General features: G+C 39.7%; 1 protein-coding gene across 1 annotated transcript in view; it reads right to left on the reverse strand.

Moving 5' to 3' along the window:
- Positions 1–247: 247 nt before the first annotated feature.
- The window catches only part of LOC106591909 (zinc finger protein 271-like), a 33613-nt gene continuing 8439 nt past the window's right edge, over positions 248–25421 (reverse strand). Inside the window, exons 5-8 of the mRNA XM_045692041.1 lie at positions 17048–17321; positions 16332–16429; positions 16019–16196; positions 248–2438 (exon numbers count right to left, since the gene is read on the reverse strand). Of these exons, the coding sequence (XP_045547997.1) occupies positions 1372–2438; positions 16019–16196; positions 16332–16429; positions 17048–17321 (1617 nt within the window). The 3' untranslated portion in view covers positions 248–1371. The remainder of the gene's footprint in view (positions 2439–16018; positions 16197–16331; positions 16430–17047; positions 17322–25421) is intronic.

Below are 25421 nucleotides of genomic sequence, written 5' to 3' on the forward strand. Positions count from 1 at the left end.
ATCCTTCTAACCCCCCCTTAAAATATTTAGATGCACTATTGTAAAGTGGTTGTTCCACTGGATATCACAAGGTGAATGCACCAATTTGTAAGTCGCTCTGGATAAGAGCGTCTGCTAAATGACTTAAATGTAATGTAAATGTAAATAAATATATATATATATATATATATATATATATATATATATATATATATATATATATATATATACACACACACTACAGCAAGATAATGACCCAAAACATACCTCCAGGCTATGGGGTTCATCCTACAGCAAGATAATCACCCAAAACATACATCCAGGCTATGTCAGAACTACCTTAGAAGAAAAGAACAAGACAGTAGTCTTCAAATCATGGAATGGCCAGCACAGTCTCCAGCCTTAAACCCCATGGTGCTGGTTTGGGATGAACTGGGCAGAAGGGTGAAAGCAAAGAAACCTGTGCAACACATGTGGGAATTTCTGTAACAGTGTTGGGAAGAACATTCCAAAGAATAATTTGATTTCCATAGTAGAAAGAATGCCACGAGTGTGTTCGGCTGTTATGTCTGCAAAAGGTGGCTACTTTGATGAGTCAAAAAATGTTGATTACATTTTGATAAATAAAACGATTCCATAATTTATTTTTTGTCTCCAATTGTTTATTTGTTCTATGCTTTAATTTCAGAGTACATTAAGACATTCAACTGTATGAATTTCAATAAAAACATTTTTTTTTTAGGTGTTCTAAAATTTTTGAACGGTAGTGTACATTATTTATAGGCTGGTAAGGCCAATGTTAGCAGACTAGAAACCTTGCAAGTTGATTTGTAACAATATATTTCTAAAATATTTGCTTGTTAGTTTGATAAATGTAATTGAAACCAGTAGTCATGAGTGAAAACTATTGTTTAACTTGAAGATATACATGTTCATTTATTTCTGTTGGAGTTTACATTATAGGACCACTACTTAATTATCCACAACATCATTCTGAGATAACAGTATATTTGTATATTTACCCAAAAATATTTGGATGATTGGAAATGATGCAGACAATTACATTGATGGAATCTACAATCTATGTTCAATATTAAAGCTGATCTTCCCCCAAGGACTGAGTTGGGGAAACCCTCCTCTAACTGGATATTTTTTCTTCTCAAATTGAGAGCAAAGTACGATATACTTAGCCCATTTAAATGGAAATTCATTTTGTGAAGTCAGCAAACAAATCCACAAACACAATCCACTATAATACAAGCAGTAGGGAAAACACTGGGAAGTTAAGACACATTCAGAGTCTCTGGGAACTACTGTCCCACCATGTATTGGGCCTGGACCTGTCCTATTTCTCACTGTTCAGAGGCCTACATTTGTCCTATGTCCTAATGTTCAGCAGCCTACATCTTTATCTCCTCTGTGCTTTATCTCATGTCTTTTCATGTTACCTAACTCTGTAAAACTCTTTTCACACTGGGAGCAGTGGTAAGGCTTCTCCCCTGTGTGTATTCGCTCATGAGTTTTCAAGTTACACAAGTGAGTAAAACTCTTTCTACACTGGGAGCAGTGGTAAGGCTTCTCCCCTGTGTGTATTCTCTCGTGTGTTTTCAGGTTACTTAAGTGGGTAAAACTCTTTCCACAATGGGCGCAGTGGTACGGCTTTTCTCCTGTATGCATTCTCGCATGTATTTTCAGGCTCCCTAACGCTGTAAAACTCTTTCCACACTGGGAGCAGTGGTACGGCTTTTCTCCTGTATGCATCCTCTCATGTATTTTCAAGCTCCCCATTATTGTAAAACTCTTTCCACACTGAGAGCAGTGGTGAGGCTTCTCCCCTGTGTGTATTCTCTCATGGTCCCTTAACTGGTTAAAACCCGTTCCCAACTGGGAGCAGTGGTAAGGCTTCTCTCCTGTGTGTATTCTCTCATGTTGGTTCAGGTGGGCTTTTTGGTTAAAACTCTTTCCACACTGGCAGCAGTGGTAAGGCTTCTCCCCTGTGTGTATTCTCGCGTGTTGTTTCAGGTATCCTTTCTGGTTAAAACTCTTACCACACTGAGAGCAGTGGAACAGCTTTTCTCCTGTATGTATTCTCTCATGTATTTTCAGGCTCCCAAATGTTGTATAACTCTTTCCACACTGAGAGCAGTGGTAACACTTCTCCCCTGTGTGTATACGCTCATGTGTTTTCAGGTTACATAACTGGGTAAAACGCTTCCCACACTGGGAGCAGTGGTAAGGCTTCTCCCCTGTGTGTATTCTCTCATGCTGTTTCAGGTCCCTTAACCGGTTACAACCCGTTCCACACTGGGAGCAGTGGTAAGGCTTCTCCTGTGTGTGTATTCTCTCATGTGTTTTCAGGTTACGTAAGTGTTTAAAATTCTTTCCACACTGGGAGCACTGGTGTCGTCTTGCTGGTTTGGACGTCTCTGGCTCTGGTTCCTCGGAGTCTGGTCTTTCTCCTGCCAAAGATAGTGTTTATTTAAATAGAGACCTGAATGAAACCTCCAAATGATAAAACAGCCATGCTACGAGGGTAAATCCTAATCAGATCCCTCAATAACCTGAGGCCAGTTTAAATCTTGGTGTGATTTTAAAACAAATTATGTTGTAGAGCTTCCTGGTAATTACTGATAATGTTTACATTACATATTTTATTCATTCTGTTTTACAAGTCAGAACACAAAACACTAAACTGTTCTAGGACATGGAGACACAGACGTCACTGGATTCCTATCAAGCAGGCGGTTCTTAATATATAACCTTCATAGCTGTATGATACAGAATGCAACCTACACACTTCTTTAAATCTAAAATAATTAAAGAAGTAATGTTCTGTGGAAGTCCAAAACTTGTTTTTACGTCGAAGACACAAAGCACACCAGTAACATCTCCCCATTATCGAAAGTGTTCGACACACGCTATTTAAATGGCCCAATTTATTTAGATGTTCACAAATTTTCTACATTTTGACTAATCGCTGATGTTATGACATTTCGGGTAGATTCTGGTGAAATTCTGGTGAAATATTTTGGGGAGATGTTCCTAAAACTATATAGCCATGTTACAAAATATGAAAAGGCTTGTTCATTCACATGTCATGAATTCACTATGACATCATATGTTCCTAAAACTGATAGCAACTATACTGAACAAAAATATAAACGTAACATGTAAAGTGTTGGTCCCATGTTTCATGAGCTGAAATAAAAGATTGCAGAATTTTGTGCACAAAGTTGTTTACGTCCCTGTTAGTGAACATTTATCCTTTGCCAAGATAATCCATCCACCTGACAGATGTGGCAAATCAAGAAGCTGATTAAACAGCATTATACAGGTGCACTTTGTGCTGGGGACAATAATAGGCCACTCTAAAATGTGCAGTTGTCACACAAGACAATGCCACAGATGTCTCAGAGGGAGCTTGCAACTGGCATGCTGACTGCAGGAATGTCCACTGGAGCTGATGCCAGGGAATTTAATGTACAGTACCAGTCAAAAGTTTGGACTCACCTACTCATTCAAAGGTTTTTCTTCATTTTTTACATTGCAGAATAATAGTGAAGACATCAAAACTATGAAAAAACACATGGAATCGTGTAGTAACCAAAAAAGTGTTAAACAAATCAAAATATATTTTCGATTCTTCAAAGTAGCCACCCTTTGCTTTGATGACAGCTTTGCACACGCTTGGCATTCTCTCAACCAGCTTCACCTGGAATGCTTTTCCACCAGTCTTGTAGGAGTTCCCACATATGCTGAGAACTTGTTGGCTGCTTTTCCTGCGGTCCAACTCCATCTCAATTTGGTTGAGGTCGGGGGATTGTGGAGGCCAGGTCATCTAATGCAGCACTCTCCTTGGTAAAATAGCCCTTAAACTACCTGGAGGTGTGTTGGGTCATTGTTCTGTTGAAAAACAAATGATAGTCCAACTCAGCCCAAACCAGATGGGATGGCATATCGCTGCAGAATGCTGTGGTAGCCAACCTGGTTAAGTGTGCCTTGAATTCAAAATAAAATCACTGACAGTGTCAACAGCAAAGCACCTACACACCCTCACACCTCCATGCTTCACGGTGGGAACCACACATGCAGAGATCATCCGTTCACCTACTTTGCGTCTCACAAAGACATGGCACTTGGAACCAAAAATCTCAAATTTGGACTCATCAGACCGAAGGACAGATTTCCACCAGTCTAACGTACATCGCTCGTGTTTCTTGGCCCAAGCAAGTCTCTCTTCTTCTTATTGGTGTCCTTAAGTAGTTGTTTCTTTGCAGCAATTCAACCGTGAAGGCCTGATTCTCCTCTGAACAGTTGATGTTGAGATGTGTCTCTTAATTGAACTCTGTGAAGCATTTATTTGGGCTGCAATTTCTGAGGCTGGTAACTCAAATGAACTTATCCTCTGCAGTAGAAGTAACTCTGGGTCTTCATTTCCTGTGGAGGTCCTCATGAGAGCCAGTTTCATCATAGCGCTTGATGGTTTTTGCGACTACACTTGAAGAAACTTTCAAAGTTCTTGACATTTTCCTGATTGACTGACCTTAAAGTAATGATGGACTGTCGTTTCTCTTTGCTTATTTGAGCTGTTCTTGCCATAATATGGACTTGGTCTATTACCAAATAGGTCTATCTTCTGTATTCCACCCCTACCTTGTCACAACACAACTGATTGGCTCCAACGCATTAAGAAGGAAAGGAATTCCACAAATTAACTTAACAAGGCACACATGTTAATTGAAATGCATTGCAGGTGACTACCACATGAAGCTGGTTGACAGAATGCCTAGAGTGTGCAAAGCAGTCAAGGCAAAGAAAGGGTGGCTACTTTGAAGAATCTCAAATATAAATATATTTTGATTGTTTAACACTTTTTGGTTACTACATGACTCCATATGTGTTATTTCATAGTTTATGTCTTCACTATTATTCAACAAAGTAGAACATAGTAAAAAATAAAGCAAAACCCTGGGATGAGTAGGGGTCCGCAAACTTTTGACTGGTACTGTAAATTCCTCTACCATAAGCTGCCTCCAACGTTGTTTTAGAGAATTTGGCAGTATGTCCAACCGGCCTCACAAATACAGACCACGTGTAACCAAGCCCGCCCAGGACCTCCACACCTACCCGAACACTGGATGAAACCGAGTAGTATGACTCTCTGTAATAAAGCCCTTTTGTGGGGAAAAACTCCTTCGGATTGGCTGGGCCTGGCTCCCCAGCCTACGCCCTCCCAGGTCCACCATTAGGGCCTAATGAATTTATTTACAGTGACTGATTTCCTTATATGAACTGTAAATCGTTGAAATTGTTGCGTTTATATTTTGTTATATATATATATATAGCCATATTATAAAGTATGAAAATGCCTGTTCCTTCACGTCATTAATTCACTATGACATCATCATATTTGTATACATTTTATTATACTTTTATTATGTAATAGACCATATGGGTTGAGTAGTGTTTTATTATGTAATAGATCATATGGGTTGAGTAGTGTTTTATTATGTAATAGATCATATGGGTTGAGTAGTGTTTTATTATGTAATAGATCATATGGGTTGAGTAGTGTTTTATTATGTAATAGACCATATGGGTTGAAAAGTGTTTTATTAGACTTTTATTATGTAATAGATCGTATGGGTTGAGTAGTGTTTTATTACGTAATAGATCATATGGGTCGAGTAGTGTTTTATGTAATAAATCATATGGGTTTAAAAGTGTTTTATTATGTAATAGATCATATGGGTTGAGCAGTGTTTTATTATGTAATAGACCATATGGGTTGAAAAGTGTTTTATTACGTAATAGATCATATGGGTTGAGCAGTGTTTTATTATGTAATAGACCATATGGGTTGAAAAGTGTTTTATTACGTAATAGATCATATGGGTTGAAAAGTGTTTTATTAGACTTTTATTATGTAATAGATCGTATGGGTTGAGTAGTGTTTTACTAGACTTTTATTATGTAATAATGGGTTGAAAAATGTTTTTTTTTCTCAGACATAAATAAACAATTTGAAGCCAAAGGCCTATAGCTTTAATAAAACAACAAATTTGTCCACACACTGTGGATTTCTGAATCATTTATTAACTGGGAAAGTAGCAGAACGAGGTCCGCATCCAGCAACGGCATGAGTCACGTTTTGCAGCCGTTTCAGTACAACACTACAGGGAGAGAGAGGGGGAGAGGGAAAACTACACTGGACTAGTTTCAATGTATGGAATCACTTAGGAGTTTCTGGATTCTGGGTAAACTTCTCCTTTAAAGCATAGTTGGAACATTTGTGGCATTTGTAGACTAGCGGTTAAGAGCATTGGGCCAGTAACTGAAATGTCTACGGTTCGAATCCCCACGACGGCAAGTAGGAAAAATCATCCTTTAAGACTCCATAATGTTTCATCATTAGATGCTACAGTCCTCCTTTAAGACTCCATAATGTTTCATCATTAGATACTACAGTCCTCCTTTAAGACTCCATAATGTTTCATCATTAGATGCTACAGTCCTCCTTTAAGACTCCATAATGTTTCATCATTAGATGCTACAGTCCTCCTTTAAGACTCCATAATGTTTCATCATTAGATACTACAGGCCTCCTTTAAAACTCCATAATGTTTCATCATTAGATGCTACAGTCCTCCTTTAAGACTCCATAATGTTTCATCTTTAGATACTACAGTCCTCCTTTAAGACTCCATAATGTTTCATCATTAGATCAAATCAAATCTATTTGTCACATACACATGGTTAGCAGGTGTTAATGCAAGTGTAGCAAAATGCTTGTGCTTCTAGTTCCGACCATGCAGTAATATCTAACAAGTAATATAACCTAACAATTTCACAACAACTACCTTGTACACACAAGTGTAAAGGAATGAATACGAATATGTACATAAAAATATATAAATGAGTGATGGCCGAACGGCATAGGCAAGATGTAATAGATGGTATAGAGTACAGTATATACATATTAGATGAGTAATGTAGGTTATGAAAACATATAAAGCAGCATTGTTTAAGGTGGCTAGTGATACATTACATCAGGATGGCAAGATGCAGTAGATGGTATAGAGTGCAGTAAAGTAATTTCTGGACTATTAAGCGCACCTGAATATAAGCCGCACCCACTGAATTAATTTTTTATTTATTTTGAACATAAATAAGCCGCTCATGTCTATAAGCCGCAGGTGCCTACCGGTACATTGAAACAAATGAACTGTACACAGGCTTTAACGAAACACGGCTTGTAACAAAAATAAATAGGCTTTAACGAAACACGGCTTGTAACAAAAATAAATAGGCTTTAACGAAACACGGCTTGTAACAAAAATAAATAGGCTTTAACAAAACACGGCTTGTAACAAAAATAAATAGGCTTTAACGAAACACGGCTTGTAACAAAAATAAATAGGCTTTAACGAAACACGGCTTGTAACAAAAAAATAAAAAAATAGCAGTAAGCTTTAGTTGTCTTTTTGCACTGAGTCAATTCCTCACGCTGCTGTTTCCAAAGTCTTATCATCGACTCATTAAGACCAAGCTCCCGTGCAGCAGCTCTATTTCCTTTTCCAACAGCCAGATCAATCGCCTTCAACTTGAAAGCTGCATCATATGCATTTCTCCATGTCTTTGCCATGATGAGGGTGACAAAATGACTACCGTAATCAGAATGATGGGAAGTTTGAGAGCGCTCGATTTAATCTAAACAGTAAACAAAAAAGTTGTTTGACCTTAACCCGTTCGGCAATTTCATTGGTCTAATGAAAGCTTCATGCCGCCAAAAAACTGAGCACGTCACAGAATGTTTTTTTGGGAGAATTCTTTTTTGAAAGCGGGTAAAATCCATATATTAGCCGCGTCATTGTTTAAGCCGCGAGGTTCAAAGCCTGGGAAAAAAGTTGCGGCTTATAGTCCGGAATTTACGGTATATACATATGAGATGAGTAATGTAGGTTATGAAAACATTATATAAAGTGGCATTGTTTAAAGTGGCTAGTGATACATCTGATTACATCAAGATGGCAAGATGCAGTAGATGGTATAGCGTACAGTATATACATATGAGATGAATAATGTAGGTTATGTAAACATGATCTAATATAAATAATATAAAGTGGCAAGTGATAAATTGATTACATAAATTTTCCCATTATTAAAGTGGCTTGAGTTGAGTCAGTATGTTGGCAGCAGCCACTCAATGTTAGTGATGGCTGTTTAACAGTCTGATGGCCTTGAGATAGAAGCTGTTTTTCAGTCTCTCGGTTCCAGCTTTGATGCACCTGTACTGACCTCGCCTTCTGGATGTTAGCGGGGTGAACAGGCAGTGGCTCGGGTGGTTGCTGTCCTTGATGATCTTTTTGGCCTTCCTGTGACATCGGGTGGTGTAGGTGTCCTGGAGGGCAGGTAGTTTGCACCCGGTGATGCGTTGTGCAGACCTCACTACCCTCTGGAGAGCCTTCTGGTTATGGGCGGAGCAGCTGCCGTACCAGGCGGTGATACAGCCCGACAGGATGCTCTCGATTGGGAATCTGTAAAAGTTTGTGAGTGTTTTTGGTGACAAGCCGAATTTCTTCAGCCTCCTGAGGTTGAAGAGGCGCTGCTGCGCCTTCTTCACCACACTGTCTGTGTGGGTGGACCATTTCAGTTTGTCCGTGATGTGTACGCCGAGGAACTTAAAACTCTCCCCCCTCTCCACTACTGTCCCGTCAATGTAGATAGAGGGCTGCTCCCTCAGCTGTTTCCTGAAGTCCACGATCATCTCCTTTGTTTTGTTGACATTGAGTGCGAGGTTATTTTCCTGACACCACACTCCGAGGGCCCTCACCTCCTCCCTGTAGGCCGTCTCATTGTTGTTGGTAATCAAGCCTACCACTATAGTGTCGTCTGCAAACTTGATGATTGAGTTGGAGGCGTGCATGGCCACGCAGTCGTGGGTGAACAGGGAGTACAGAAGAGGGCTGAGAACGCACCCTCGTGGGGACCCAGTGTTGAGGATCAGCGGGGTGGAGATGTTGTTACCTACCCTCACCACCTGGGGGTGGCCCGTCAGGAAGTCCAGGACCCAGTTGCACAGGGCGGGGTCGACACCCAGGGTCTCGAGCTTAATGACGAGTTTGGAGGGTACTATGGTGTTAAATGCTGAGCTGTAATCGATGAACAGCAATCTTACATAGGTATTCCTCTTGTCCAGATGGGTTAGGGCAGTGTGCAGTGTGATGGCGATTGCGTCGTCTGTGGACCTATTGCGGCGATAAGCAAATTGGAGTGGGTCTAGGGTGTCAGGTAGGGTGGAGGTGATATGGTCCTTGACTAGTCTCTCAAATCACTTCATGATGACGGAAGTGAGTGCTACAGGGCGGTAGTCATTTAGCTCAGTTACCTTAGCTTTCTTGGGAACAGGAGCAATGGTGGCCCTCTTGAAGCATGTGGGGACAGCAGACTGGGATAAGGCTTGATTGAATATTTCTGTAAACACACCAGCCAGCTGGTCTTCGCATGCTCTGAGGACGCGGCCGGGGATGCCATCTGGGTCTGCAGCCTTGCGAGGGTTAACACGTTTAAATGTTTTACTCACGTTGGCTGCAGTGAAGGAAAGCCCGCAGGTTTTGGTAGCGGGCCGTGTTAGTGGCACTGCATTGTCCTCAAAGCGAGCAAAAAAGTTGTTCAGTCTGTCTGGGAGCAAGACATCGTGATCCGCGACGGGGCTGATTTTTCTTTTGTAGTCCGTGATTGACTGTAGACCCTGCCACATACCTCTCGTGTCTGAGCCGTTGAATTGCGACTCCACTTTGTCTCTGTATTGACGCTTAGCTTGTTTGATTACCTTGCGGAGGGAATAGCTACACTGTTTGTATTCGGTCATGTTTCCGGTCACTTTGCCCTGATTAAAAGCAGTGGTTCGCGCGTTCAGTTTTGCGCAAATGCTGCCATCAATCCACGGTTTCTGGTTGGGCAATGTTGTAATAGACGCTGTTGGTACGACATCACCGATGCACTTATTAATGAACTCGAACGCCGAGTCAGCGTGTTCGTCAATGTTGTTGTTCGTAGCAATGTGGAACATATCCCAGTCCACGTGATCGAAGCAATCTTGAAGCGTGGAATCCGATTGGTCGGACCAGAGTTGAACAGACCTGAGGGCGGGAGCTTCCTGTTTTAGTTTCTGTCTATAGGCTGGGAGCAACAAAATGGAGTCGTGGTCAGCTTTTCCAAAGAGAGGGTGGGGAAGGGCCTTATATGCGTCGCGGAAGTTAGAATAACAGTGATCTAGGGTTTTACCTGCCCTGGTAGCACAACTGATATGCTGATAGAATTTGGGGATCCTTGTTTTCAGATTAGCCTTGTTAAAATCCCTGGCTACAATAAATGCAGCCTCAGGATATGTGGTTTCCAGTTTACATTGAGTCCAATGAAGTTCTTTCAGGGCCGTCGATGTGTCTGCTTGGGGGGGGATATACACGGCTGTGATTATAATCGAAGAGAATTCTCTTTGTAGATAATGCGGTCGGCATTTGATAGTGAGGAATTCTAAGTCAGGTGAACAAAATTACTTGAGTTCCTGTATGTTGTTATGATCACACCACGTCTCGTTAATCATAAGGCATACACCCCCACCCTTCTTCTTACCAGAGAGATGCTTGTTTCTGTCGGCGCGATGTGTGAAGAAACCAGGTGGCTGTACCGACTCAGATAACATGTCTCGAGTGAGCCATGTTTCCGTGAAACAAAGAACGTTACAGTCTCGGATGTCTCTCTGGAATGCTACCCTTGCTCGGATTTCGTCTACCTTGTTGTCAAGAGACTGGACATTGGTGAGTAGTATGCTCGGGAGCGGTGCGCGATGTGCCCGTCTACAGAGCCTGACCAGAAGACCGCTCCGTCTGCCCCTTCTACGGTGTCGTTGTTTTGGTTCGCCGGCTGGGATCCGATCCATTGTCCTGGGTGGTGGTCCAAACAGAGGATCCGCTTCGGGAAAGTCGTATTCCTGGTCGTAATGTTGGTGAGTTGACGTTGCTCTTATATCCAATAGTTCCTCCCGGCTGTATGTAGTAAAACCTAAGATTACCTGGGGTAACAATGTAAGAAATAACACATAAAAAAGCAAAATATTGCATAGTTTCCTAGGAACGCGAAGCGAGGCGGCCATCTTTGTCGGCGCCGGAAGATGATACTGTCCTCCTTTAAGACTCCATAATGTTTCATCATTAGATGCTACAGTCCTCCTTTAAGACTCCATAATGTTTCATCATTAGATACTACAGTCCTCCTTTAAGACTCCATAATGTTTCATCATTAGATACTACAGGCCTCCTTTAATACTCCATAATGTTTCATCATTAGATGCTACAGGTCTCCTTCTTATGGCTTGGGGGCAGTATTTCGACCTCTGGATGAGAAGCGTGCCCAAAGTAAACTGCCTGTTACTCAGGCCCAGAAGCTAGGATATGAATATAATTGGTAGATTAGATGGAAAACACTCCAACACTGTTAAAATAATGTCTGTGAGTATAACAGAACTGATATGGCAGGCAAAAACCTGAGGAAAATCCTTCCAGGAAGTAGGATTTTTTTGATGTGGGTATTTTCAATTGAATGCCTATAGAGTATCTAATGGGTTAGGACCCAGATTGCAGTTCCTATGCCTTCCACTAGATGTCAACAGTCTTTAGACATTGTTTCAGGCTTGATTTCAGAAAAAGGAAGAAGAATGAGACCTTTCCGTCAGTGGAGTGTGGAATCATTCAGTGCTGGTTTGCGCACATGACTGAGTGCGCGCCCTTCGTTGTTTTTCCTTTCTATTGAAGACGCTACTGTCCGGTTGAAATATTATCGATTATTTAGACAATTGACAACCTGAGGATTAATTACAAACATTGTCTGACATGTGTCGACGAACTTTACCAGTACTATTAGGATGTATTCGTCTGCATGTTTTGACCGCCTTTGAGCCAGTGGATTACTGTACAAAACGAGCCAACAAAACAGAGTTTTTAGAATATAAAGAGGGACTTTATCGAACAAAACAAACATTTATTGTGTAGCTGGGACTCTTGTGACCATATGAAGATCTTCAAAGGTAAGAGATTAATTGTATCGCTATTTCTGACTTTTGTAATTCCTTTACTTGGTTGTAAAATGTTTGTATGCTTTTGTAAGTGGGGAGCTGTCCTCAGATAATCAGATGGTATGCTTTCGCCGTAAAGCCTTTTTGAAATCTAACAAAGCGGCTGGATTAACAAGAAGTTAATCTTTAACCTCTATGGGCTAGGTGGGACGCTAGCGTGCCACCCGTGGTGCACTCCATCAACAGCAGGTGCATTTCAAGAGCGGCAAATTTGAATCCAAATAAATGTCAAAATTCAAATTTTTCAAACATACAACTATTTTACACCCTTTGAAAGATAAACATCTCCTTAATCTAACCACGTTTTACGATTTCAAAAAGGTTTTACGGCGAAAGCATAAATTTAGAGTATGTTAGGACAGTACATTTACAAGAGTTGTGTGTAATGTTTTGTCAAGTCAAAGACAGGGTCACCAAAACCATAAAACCAGCTAAAATGATGCACTAACCTTTTACAATCTCCATCAGATGACACTCCTAGGACATTATGTTAGACAATGCATGCATTTTTAGTTCTATCAAGTTCATATTTATATCCAAAAACAGCGTTTTACTATGGCATTGATGTTGAGGAAATCGTTTCCCTCCAATAACCGGCAGTCAAGTCAGCGTCACAAATTAAATAATTAAAATTAGAAAACATTGGTAAAATATTATATTGTCATTTAAAGAATTATAGATTTACATCTCTTGAACGCAATCAACTTGCCAGATTTAAAAATAACCTTACTGGGAAATCACACTTTGCAATAATCTGAGCACTGCGCCCAGAAAAATACGCGTTGCGATACAGACTAGACGTCATGTTGGGGAGATCTAAAATCGAAAATACTATGTAAATAATCCATTACCTTTGATTCTCTTCATCAGATGTCACTTCCAGGTATCACAGGTCCATAACGAATGTAGTTTTGTTCAAAAAAGCTCATCATTTATGTCCAAAAATCTCCGTCTTGTTAGCACATGATCTAAGCCAGCCGGACTTCTCGTCATGAACGAGGGGGAAAAATATATTTACGTTCGTTCAAACATGTCAAACGTTGTATAGCATAAATCATTAGGGCCTTTTTTAACCAGAACATGAATAATATTCAAGGTGGACGAATGCATACTCTTTTATAACGTATTGGAACGAGGGTACCCAACATGAACTCGCGCGCCAGGTGTCTAATGGGACATCATCGTTCCATGGCTCTTGTTCGGTCAGATCTCCCTCCAGAAGACTCAAAACACTTTGTAAAGGCTGGTGACATCTAGTGGAAGCAATAGGAAGTGCCAAAATATTCCTCAGCCCCTGTGTTTTTCAATGGGATAGGTTTAAAGGTAATACAACACATCAGGTATCCACTTCCTGTCAGAAAATGTCTCAGGGTTTTGCCTGCCAAATGAGTTCTGTTATACTCACAGACACCATTCAAACAGTTTTAGAAACTTTAGAGTGTTTTCTATCCATATATAATAAGTATATGCATATTGTAGTTACTGGGTAGGATTAGTAACCAGATTAAATCGGGTACATTTTTTTTATCCAGACGTGCAAATGCTGCCCCCTAGCCCTAACAGGTTAAGCCGATGTATAACACTTGTATTTTTTATGAATGTTTATTATGACCATTTCTGTATTTTGAATTTGGCGCTCTGCAATTTCACCGGATGTTGTCGAGGTGGGTCGCTAGCGGAACGCCTGCGCCAGAAAGGTTAAGACTCCATAATGTTTCATCATTAGACGCTACAGGCCTCCTTTAAAACGCCATAATGTTTCATCATTAGATGCTACAGTCCTCCTTTAAGACTCCAAAATGTTTTCATGTGTGTGTCTGGTAGCGCTACTCTATCTATTCTACTCTTTTCTTTTCAGCAGGTTAATACCTGCCTGGCGCCCCAACAAAATCTCTATCTTTACCCCCCTCTAATAATACAGCTATTTAGGACTAGCTTATTCCTTGCCACCCATTCTGAAATGAACTGCTGCTCTTTGTTAAGTGTTGCTGTCATTTCAGTCACTGTGGTAGCTTATGTGTATAGTGTAGAGTTATCCACATACATAGACACACTGGCTTTACTCAAAGCCAGTGGCATGTCGTTAGTAAAGATTTTAAAAAGTAAGGTGCCTAGGCAGCTGCCCTGGGGAATTCCTGATTCTACCTAGATTTTGTTGGACAGGCTTGCATTAAAGATCACCCTCTGTGTTCTGTTAGACAGGTAACTCTTTATCCACAACACAAGTTTTTCTAGCAGCAGACGATGATCAATAATGTCAAAAGCCACACTGAAGTCTAACAAAACAGCCCCCCCCCAATCTTTTTATCATCAATTTCTCTCAGCCAATCAGTTATTTGTGTAAGTGCTGAAAATCTCTATTTGTTTACTGTAAAACAAGTTAAAAAAACTATCTGATCAAAAGGGTTGGTAACAGGCTGATTGGTAGTTCAGCCAGTAAAGGGGGCTTTACTATTCTTAGGTAGCGGAATTACTTTTGCCTCCTTCCAGGCCTGAGGGCACACACTTTCTAGTAGGCTTAAATAGAAGATAAGGCAAATAGGAGTGGCACTATTATCCTCAATCATTTTCCATCCACGTTGTCAGACCCCGGTGACTTGTCATTGTTGAAAGACAACAATAATTGTTTCACCTTTTCCACACTTACTTTACAGATTCAAAATTACAATGCTTGTCTTTCATAATTTTGTTAGACATACTTGGATGTGTAGTGTCAGTTGCTGGCATGTCATACCTAAGTTTGCTAATCTTGCCAATTAAAAAATAATTCAAGTAGTTGGCAATATCAGTGGGTTTTCTGATGAATGAGCCATCTGATTCAATGAATGATGGAGCAGAGTTTGCCCTTTTGCCCAAAATGTCATTGAAGATGCTTCAAAGATTTTTACAATCATTCTTTGTCATTTATCTTGGTTTCAAAGTGTAGTTCGTTCTTTTTATTCAGTTTAGTCACATGAGTTCTCAATTTGCAATACGTTTGCCAATCAGTTGTACAGCCAAACCCATTTGCCATCTCTTTTGCCTCCTCCCTCTACACCATAACATTTTTCAAATCCTCATCAATCAACGTGGATTTAACAGTTATTACAGTCATTTTCTTAATGGGTGCATGTTTATTAGTAACTGGGACAAGCAATGTCATAAATGTGTCAAAGGCAGCGTCTGGTTGCTCGTCATTACACACCACGGACCAACAAATGTTCTTCACATCAACAACATAGCAATCACTACAACTTATTGTATGACCTCTTTTACACGATATTAGGCCCAGCCTTTGGAACTTTGGTTTTCCTAGATATGGCTACTATATTGTGATCCCTACATCTGATCGATTTGGATAATGCTTTCAAACATATTTCTGCAGCATTAGTAAAGATATGATCAAAACATATTGATGATTTCATTCCTGTACTGTTTGTAACTACCCTGGTAAGTTGATAGATGACCTGAACCAGGTTGCCGGCACTGGTTACAGCATGAAGCTTTCACTTGAGTGGGGAGCCTGATCACAGCTTTCCTCCAGTATTAGTTAATTAATAAACACAGGCCAAATTGAAATGTCTGGAGTTTTGTTTGCCTGTTCTAGAGTCTGGTAAAGATAGGGGGTTGAGTGGGACAGGCAATGTAACATCCATAACGTTTTAAGGAAAGGTTTTTGTAAAACATTCACCTTACATCAGATCATCTTGAAACTTTCTCTCTAAAGCTAACTTTCATCAAGGTTTTATAGTCTATTGGTTTCTCTCTTTTCATTGGCAGAATCATTTTTCAGTGTTATGATATTCATAACATCCATATCCACCAGTCTATCTTCATGTCAATTAACAGAACTCTGCTGGTTGTCCTGGTAACAGAAACCAGTGTGCAGATCTATTTTATTTGTTCAAACTAAACTACAGCACTTACTTTGATGTGTCAAATCTGATCCTTTCTTCTCTTCTCCTCCTCTCACAGTTCCACTCTGCCCCGTTGTTTTCCTGCAGTCCACCAGCAGCACAGACAACCTCTTCATACCCAGCAGTAAGGCGCTACCGGGAGAGGCACGACATGGGGACTCCGGGAGGGTGGAAGGCCTAGCTTTGTCCTGGTAACCATAAAGAGGGGACACAGACACATATCATTATGGATGTTGATGTCACTGTTGTCATAAAGTGCTTTACAGAAACCCAGCCCAGACCCCGATAGAGCAAGCTGTATACTAGACCAGACCAAGCTGTACCATCTGGTGTTCTGATCTGGAGAGACTCTTCTCTGCCTCGTCAGCATCAGGATCTTGTTGAGGCTCCCCAGAGGATCCACAATTGTCATGTCTCTCTCCTGTGTGAATGAGAACATCAAACAGATAGTAAACTTATGATCTACTATTGCAATCATAGGGTCTTACAAGAGCCATGAATATGTCTAAAAAGGACCTAAATTGGCCTCTAAATTATGCTTTTATATATATATATATATATATATATTGTTTATGATGCAAATGTAAAAGAGTCCTTCACCGATTGTAAACGTATGACCGTCTCTTAAAATCACAGAGTCTTACAAGAGGCATTAATATGTCTAAAAAGGGCCTAAAATGGCCACATTCATCATGATTTTATAAAATATTGTTTGTGTTATGAATGTAAAAGGATCGTTCCACTAAATGGGTGCCTTTTGTGTCCCTTTGATATTTTAAGTATAAATGATGCTCCAATATTATATTTTAAAAGCCTGTTATATTAGATTTAGTGCACTTTAATATAGACCACATGGAGAATTCAATACATCTAATTGAGAAGTCCCCCAAAAATATGTACCAATGGCAGATTGTCCCTTAATTCCTACAGTACTGAACAACATATTAAAGTGTAGAACTTCAGTAGAATGCCCCTTTAAAACCACACATTAGTTCATCAACTGCATAGTTTGTGCCCCTGTGTTTAAGACAGTACTCACTGGTGGTAATCTGATATTCTGTCTCCTCCTCCTCCTTTTTCACTCCCAAAACGTCTTCCTCCTCCTCTTTTACTGAGATAGCCTCCTCTTCCTCTTTTACTCCAAAAGGTTCTTCCTCTTCTTTCAATGTTATGGAATCTTCCTCCTTTTTGATTCTGAAAGCTTCTACCTCCTCCTCCAGCCTGACAACCTCTTTCCTATCCTCCTCTTCTTCTTCTTTCAATGTGATAGCCTCCTCTTCCTCCTTTTTCATTCTGAAAGCTTCTTTCTCCGTCTAGTTTAGTGAGCTCATGCCCCCTGGGCGATTAGCCTAGCACAGTATCAATTTAACATATTTTCTCATTTAAGAAGCAAATTACGTTTAAACGAACTCGTAGATACGTAAACAGAGTTATGTACTTAATACTAATAAACACAAGATTGGTCTAAAGAGCTTCAATGTTTCGGTGTTATGCTCACTAGTAAACCACCGCGTTGGTTGAATCAGAAGCCTTTTGTCGCTGTTGAAGAAGCCTCCAGTTCCGTCCACTAGATTATACGTCACGCAAGAAGCGTCACCTGAAATACTCACATCGCCATCTGCTGACTGGAGTGGGTAACGCAGACTGGAAAACAATGTCATAAGAAGTCATTTAAAAACAACCAGATGTTATGTTTTCTCTTACTTCTTACAGCCAATAGTTTTCTCCAGGGCTGGCCTGCCCATTAGGCAGGATTAGGTGACAGATTGAAGAGGGTGGCATATTCCGAGCTAAATTGATCAAGGCTCATCACTAACAACACATAATAACACCTCACATAATGATGCCCAAATACAATGAAAACTTCTCTCACCCAGTGGCATATGGGCTATTTAGGTGAGTGGTGGTGTTGCCACATGAAGCAGTGTCCACTTTGCATAAGGAAACATGGACAGATAGGGCTCTACCTGTGTAGAACACATGCCCTTTTACCCTTCCTGTCTCTAAAGTGGCCTTTTGGGTGGTGGTATAATTTGGATTCATTTTTGTCATAGTTATTCTGAACCCACAGCCTGCAAGTCGTCGTTAAATTCACCCAAAAAATGAAAATGTCTTAGATTTTTCTCAGACTTCAAAAGTGGTCTCCTGATGTGGTATTGTTGTGGACTTAGAACATCCAATGTTGTTGTTTTTCCTATTAACAGTGTGATTTTGAGAGGGAATAACAGGGACAAATCAGAAACCTGGAATCACTAAACGTAGAAAACAGAATAATAAATAAATAAATGGAATTAGGTAAGAAAAATTCAAAAAGATTTGATAGAGATGTTATATATAGATAGAGATGTTATAGGGCCCTAAATATTCTTTACATTTTCTCTCATTACTGTATTATTTAGAGATAGTGTAGAGTAACAGCTGTATCCTGAAGTGACCTTTAAGCTCCCTGATCCTCAATAGTTCTTCCACTGGATCAAAGCTTCAGCCAAGTAGGATACATGATAGTGGCAACACATGGAGTAGGGTTGGATATAGTCATGGTAGGATACATCATAGTGGAAACACATGGAGTTGGGTTGGATATAGTCATGGTAGGATACATGATAGTGGAAACACATGGAGTTGGGTTGGATATAGTCATGGTAGGATACATGATAGTGGCAACACATGGAGTAGGGCTGGATATACTCATGGTAGGATACATGATAGTGGAAACACATGGAGTTGGGTTGGATATAGTCATGGTAGGATACATGATAGTGGAAACACATGGAGTAGGGTTGGATATAGTCATGGTAGGATACATGATAGTGGCTTGGATATAGTCATGGTAGGATACATGATAGTGGCTTGGATATAGTCATGGTAGGATACATGATAGTGGTAACACATGGAGTAGGGATGAATATCGTCCTGGTAGGATACATGATAGTGGCAACACATGGAGTTGGGTTGGATATAGTCATGGTAGGATACATGATAGTGGCAACACATGGAGTTGGGTTGGATATAGTCATGGTAGGATACATGATAGTGGCAACACATGGAGTTGGGTTGGATATAGTCATGGTAGGATATATGATAGTGGCAACACATGGAGTTGGGTTGGATATAGTCCTGGTAGGATACATGATAGTGGCTTGGATATAGTCATGGTAGGATACATGATAGTTGCTAAGATATAGTCATGGTAGGATACATGATAGTGGCTTGGATATAGTCATGGTAGGATACATGATAGTGGTAACACATGGAGTTGGGTTGGATATAGTCATGGTAGGATACATGATAGTGGCTTGGATATAGTCATGGTAGGATACATGATAGTGGCAACACATGGAGTAGGGTTGGATGTGGTCATACTAGGATACATTGCGCGGCAAGATGTTCTTTACGATTCGGCCATCAGATTTGCCACCAAGGCTTCTCCCTGCACTCTATACTCCTCTGTATACCTGTTGCAAGACCCACTGGTTTAATGCTTATTTATAAAACCCTCTTAGGCCTCACTCCCCCCTTTGTAAGATATCTACTGCAGCCCTCATCCTCCACATGCAACACCCGTTCTGCCAGTCACATTCTGTTAAAGGTCCCCAAAGCACACACATCCCTGGGTCGCTCCTCTTTTCAGTTCGCTGCAGCTAGCGACGGGAACAAGCTGCAAAAAACACTCAAACTGGACAGTTTTATCTCCGTCTCTTCATTCAAGGACTCAATCATGGACACTCTTACTGACAGTTGTGGCTGCTTTGCGTGATGTATTGTTGTCTCTACTTTCTTGCCTTTGTGCTCTTGTCTGTGCCCAATAATGTTTGTACCATGTTGTGCTGCTACCATGTTGTGTTGCTGCCATGTTGTGTTGCTGCCATGTTGTTGTTATGTTGTGTTGCTGCCATATTGTTGTTATGTTGTGTTACTACCATGTTGTTGTTGTTATATTGTGTTGCTACCATGTTGTTGTTGTTATGTTGTGTTGCTACCATGTTGTTGTTGTTATATTGTGTTGCTACCATGTTGTTGTTATGTTGTGTTGCTGCCATATTGTTGTTATGTTGTGTTACTACCATGTTGTTGTTGTTATATTGTGTTGCTACCATGTTGTTGTTGTTATGTTGTGTTGCTACCATGTTGTTGTTGTTATATTGTGTTGCTACCATGTTGTTGTTATGTTGTGTTGCTGCCATATTGTTGTTATATTGTGTTGCTACCATGTTGTTGTTGTTATGTTGTGTTGCTACCATGTTGTTGTTGTTATATTGTGTTGCTACCATGTTGTTGTTATGTTGTGTTGCTGCCATATTGTTGTTATGTTGTGTTACTACCATGTTGTTGTTGTTATATTGTGTTGCTACCATGTTGTTGTTATGTTGTGTTGCTACCATGTTGTTGTTGTTATATTGTGTTTCTACCATGTTCTTGTTATGTTGTGTTGCTACCATGTTGTTGTTGTTATATTGTGTTACTACCATGTTGTTGTTATGTTGTGTTACTACCATGTTGTTGTTGTTATGTTGTGTTGCTACCATGTTGTTGTTGTTATATTGTGTTACTACCATGTTGTTGTTGTTATATTGTGTTACTACCATGTTGTTGTTGTTATATTGTGTTACTACCATGTTGTTGTTGTTATATTGTGTTGCTGCCATATTGTTGTTGTTATGTTGTGTTGCTGCCATATTGTTGTTGTTATATTGAGTTGCTACCATGTTGTTGTTGTTATATTGTGTTACTACCATGTTGTTGTTATGTTGTGTTGCTACCATGTTGTTGTTGTTATATTGTGTTACTACCATGTTGTTGTTGTTATATTGAGTTGCTACCATGTTGTTGTTGTTATATTGTGTTACTACCATGTTGTTGTTATGTTGTGTTGCTACCATGTTGTTGTTGTTATATTGTGTTGCTACCATGTTGTTGTTATGTTGTGTTGCTGCCATATTGTTGTTATGTTGTGTTACTACCATGTTGTTGTTGTTATATTGTGTTGCTACCATGTTGTTGTTGTTATGTTGTGTTGCTACCATGTTGTTGTTGTTATATTGTGTTGCTACCATGTTGTTGTTATGTTGTGTTGCTGCCATATTGTTGTTATATTGTGTTGCTACCATGTTGTTGTTGTTATGTTGTGTTGCTACCATGTTGTTGTTGTTATATTGTGTTGCTACCATGTTGTTGTTATGTTGTGTTGCTGCCATATTGTTGTTATGTTGTGTTACTACCATGTTGTTGTTGTTATATTGTGTTGCTACCATGTTGTTGTTATGTTGTGTTGCTACCATGTTGTTGTTGTTATATTGTGTTTCTACCATGTTCTTGTTATGTTGTGTTGCTACCATGTTGTTGTTGTTATATTGTGTTACTACCATGTTGTTGTTATGTTGTGTTGCTACCATGTTGTTGTTGTTATATTGTGTTACTACCATGTTGTTGTTGTTATATTGTGTTGCTACCATGTTGTTGTTGTTATATTGTGTTACTACCATGTTGTTGTTGTTATATTGTGTTGCTGCCATATTGTTGTTGTTATGTTGTGTTACTACCATGTTGTTGTTGTTATATTGAGTTGCTACCATGTTGTTGTTGTTATATTGTGTTACTACCATGTTGTTGTTGTTATATTGAGTTGCTACCATGTTGTTGTTATGTTGTGTTGCTACCATGTTGTTGTTGTTATATTGTGTTTCTACCATGTTGTTGTTATGTTGTGTTGCTACCATGTTGTTGTTATGTTGTGTTGCTACCATGTTGTTGTTATGTTGTGTTGCTACCATGTTGTGTTGCTGCCATGTTGTTGTTATGTTGAGTTGCTACCATGTTGTTGTTATGTTGTGTTTCTACCATGTTGTTTGCTACCATGTTTCTACCATGTTGTGATCCTACCATGTTGTTGTTATGTTGTGTTTCTACCATGTTGTGTTGCTGCCATGTTGTTGTTATGTTGAGTTGCTACCATGTTGTTGTTATGTTGTGTTTCTACCATGTTGTGTTGCTACCATGTTTCTACCATGTTGTGTTCCTACCATGTTGTTGTTATGTTGTGTCGCTACCATGTTTCTACCATGTTGTGTTGCTGCCATGTTGTTGTTATGTTGAGATGCTACCATGTTGTTGTTATGTTGTGTTTCTACCATGTTGTGTTGCTACCATGTTTCTACCATGTTGTGTTCCTACCATGTTGTTGTTATGTTGTGTTGCTACCATGTTGTGTTGCTACCATGTTTCTACCATGTTGTGTTCCTACCATGTTGTTGTTATGTTGTGTTTCTACCATGTTGTGTTGCTACCATGTTTCTACCATGTTGTGTTCCTACCATGTTGTTGTTATGTTGTGTTTCTACCATGTTGTGTTGCTACCATGTTTCTACCATGTTGTGTTCCTACCATGTTGTTGTTATGTTGTGTTGCTACCATGTTGCTACCATGTTGTGTTCCTACCATGTTGTTGTTATGTGGTGATGCTACGTGTAATAATAACATGTATGATCTATATAAAGGTCTTTAGTAAAAAAAAACATTAGAGACATAATTTAGTATTTAATATTACATAGTCATCTTTAATAATTGTAATATGTATGTTTAAATGTCTGTACTAAAGTTTTTGAATAAAATAAAAGGTTTGAAAGAAAATGTAATTTACTTTCAATGAATTAAATCTCTCTCTCTCCTGCCTTCTCTCTCTCTTCCTCTGTCTCTCCCCTTGGCTGGGAATGTTAAGGGTCAAGAAGTTGTGAATCTAAGGGGGCTCTTGCACACAGGGGAACTATATGTACACAAAATAATTAACAACCTGGACCCCCAGGTGTCTTTCAACACATATGTTTTACTAACGACCTAAACAGATCATTTTTACCCTTTTAAAAATAGTTATAGGGGAGATGTCTGGGGGATGTCTCAGTCTTTGAAAGGGTCATTGTAATATTTAAGATGTCCCCTTTACTGATGACCTAAACATATACATTTTACCCCCCATAAAAGAGTGTCCGAGGGATGTCTCAGTCAACCCCCCCCCCAAAAAAAAGCCCCAGAGGCCTCACACCATCCTCTTTTAAAGGTTCATTGTACTCTTTAACTATGCTTCCTTTACTGACAAACTAAACAGATCATTTTTACCCTTTTAAAAATAGTTGTCAGCTATCCAGATTTAATGGTCAAGAGGTTGTGAACCTAGAGGGGCCCTTGCAGACATGTTGTGTTTAGGTAAACATATGTTTTCTGTTTATGAACGAATAAATGATTGAGAGGATATAGACCACAAAATAAAAGATAACTGTATTGTTAACGATGTGTCCTTTACTAATGACTTAAACAGATCATTTTACCCCATGAATAACCTTTTACTGCAGGGGGCTAAAACAGGGGCCTTCAATGCTGCAGAAATGTTTTTCCCTTCCCCAGATCTGTGCCTCAACACAATCCTGTCTCGTAGCTCTATGGACAATTCCTTCGACCTCATGGTTAGGTTGTTGCTCTGACATGCACTGTGAACTGTGGGACCTTATATAGACAGGTGTGTGCCTTTCCAAATCATGTCCAATCAATTGAATTTACCACAGGTGGACTCCAATCTAGTTGTAGAAACATCTCAAGGATGATCAATGGAAACAGGATGCACCCGAGCTCAATTTTGAGTCTCATATAGCAAACGGTCTGAATACTTATGTAAAACATTTGTGTTTAATACATTTGCAGAAATGTATAAAAAGCCTGTTTCCCCTTTGTCATTATGGGGTATTGTGTGTAGATTGCTGAATAAATTGTTTTATTTAATCAATTTTTGAATAAGGCTGTAACGTAACAAAATGTGAAAAAAGTCAAGGGGTCTGAATACTTTCCAAAGAAACTGTAAGGGATTGAGGAGAGAGCATAATTGCTATATTCTAATTAAAATCATTGACTCATAGGAGAACACATGACCAAAGCAAGGCGTGACCCATATAGAAATAAAATAACATTAATCGTAATGAGAAATAGAATCAAATAAACAAATGTTTGCATAACCAAAGACAACAAAACTGGCACCAACATTGTATTTAGCTAGGCTTTCATATGGCCAGGAAGGTTATTGAGAATAACAATAGTTATTGTTGCTAGTTTAGGGATGAATATAGTGAAGGTTCATCAATGTTAAAGATGTTTTTTAATTGACGTTGAAACAACGTTTATTCAACTAGTGGGAAGCTTGTAAATGCCCCCAGGAAAGTGGAATGAGGAACTCTTCATTGAGACAATGATAAACAGCAATCCGTGGGAGAGTTGTGGTGGATATTATACAATAAGGATCTGCTGGAGTCCAAGTCAAACCAAGATTCTTTATTTCTGAGCTCAGAGAGAATAACAGAGTTTGGAATTTGTTATTTTATTAGGATCCCCATTAGCTGTTGCAAAAGCAGCAGCTACTCTTCCTGGGGTCCACACAAAACATGACACATAATACAGCACATCAATAGACAAGAACAGCTCAAGGACAGAACTACATACATTTTGTAAAAGGCACAAGTAGCCTACATATCAATGCATAGACACAAACTATCTAGGTCAAATAGGGGAGAGGGGTTGTGCCGTGAGGTGTTGCTTTATCTGTTTTTTGTGTATACTCCGGGTTGCAATCCTTATTAAACAAATTAACCTCTGATCAAATAAGTTTTCCTGTGTTCTCTTGTGTGCATATAGGACAGAATTCCCTTACAGACTATGCAAACAATTTGGGATTTTCAACACATTCATTTCTTATAAAAAGAAGTGATGCAGTCAGTCTCTCCTCAACTCTTAGCCAAGAGAGACTGGCATGCATAGTATTTATATCAGCCCTCTGATTACAATTAAGAGCAAAACGTGCCGCTCTGTTCTGGGCCAGCTGCAGCTTAACTAGGTCTTTCCTTACAGCACTGGACCACATGACTGGACAATAATCAAGATTAGACAAAACTAGAGCCTACAGAACTTGCTTTTTGGAGTGTGGTGTCAAAAAAGCAGAGCATCTCTTTATTGCGGCTAGACCTCTCCCCATCTTTACAACCATTGAATCTATATGTTTTGACCATGACAGTTGACAATCTAAGGTAATGCCAAGTAATTTAGTCTCCTCAACTTGTTCAACAGCCACACAATTCATTACCAGATTCAGCGGAGGTCTATAACTTAAGGAATGATTTGTACCAAATACAATGCTCTTAGTTTTAGAGATGTTCAGGACCAGTTTATTACTGGCCACACGTTCCAAAACAGACTGCAACTCTTTGTTAAGGGTTTCAGTGACTTCATTAGGTGTGGTTGCTGATGTGTATATGGTTGAATCATCAGCATACATGGACACACATGCTTTGTTTAATGCCAGTGGCAGGTCATTGGTAAAAATAGAAAAGAGTAGAGGGCCTAGAGAGCTGCCCTGCGGTACTTTACATGTTTGACAGAGA

This window comes from Salmo salar, chromosome ssa12, assembly GCF_905237065.1.
Source record: "Salmo salar chromosome ssa12, Ssal_v3.1, whole genome shotgun sequence".
NCBI classification, from domain to species: domain Eukaryota; kingdom Metazoa; phylum Chordata; class Actinopteri; order Salmoniformes; family Salmonidae; genus Salmo; species Salmo salar.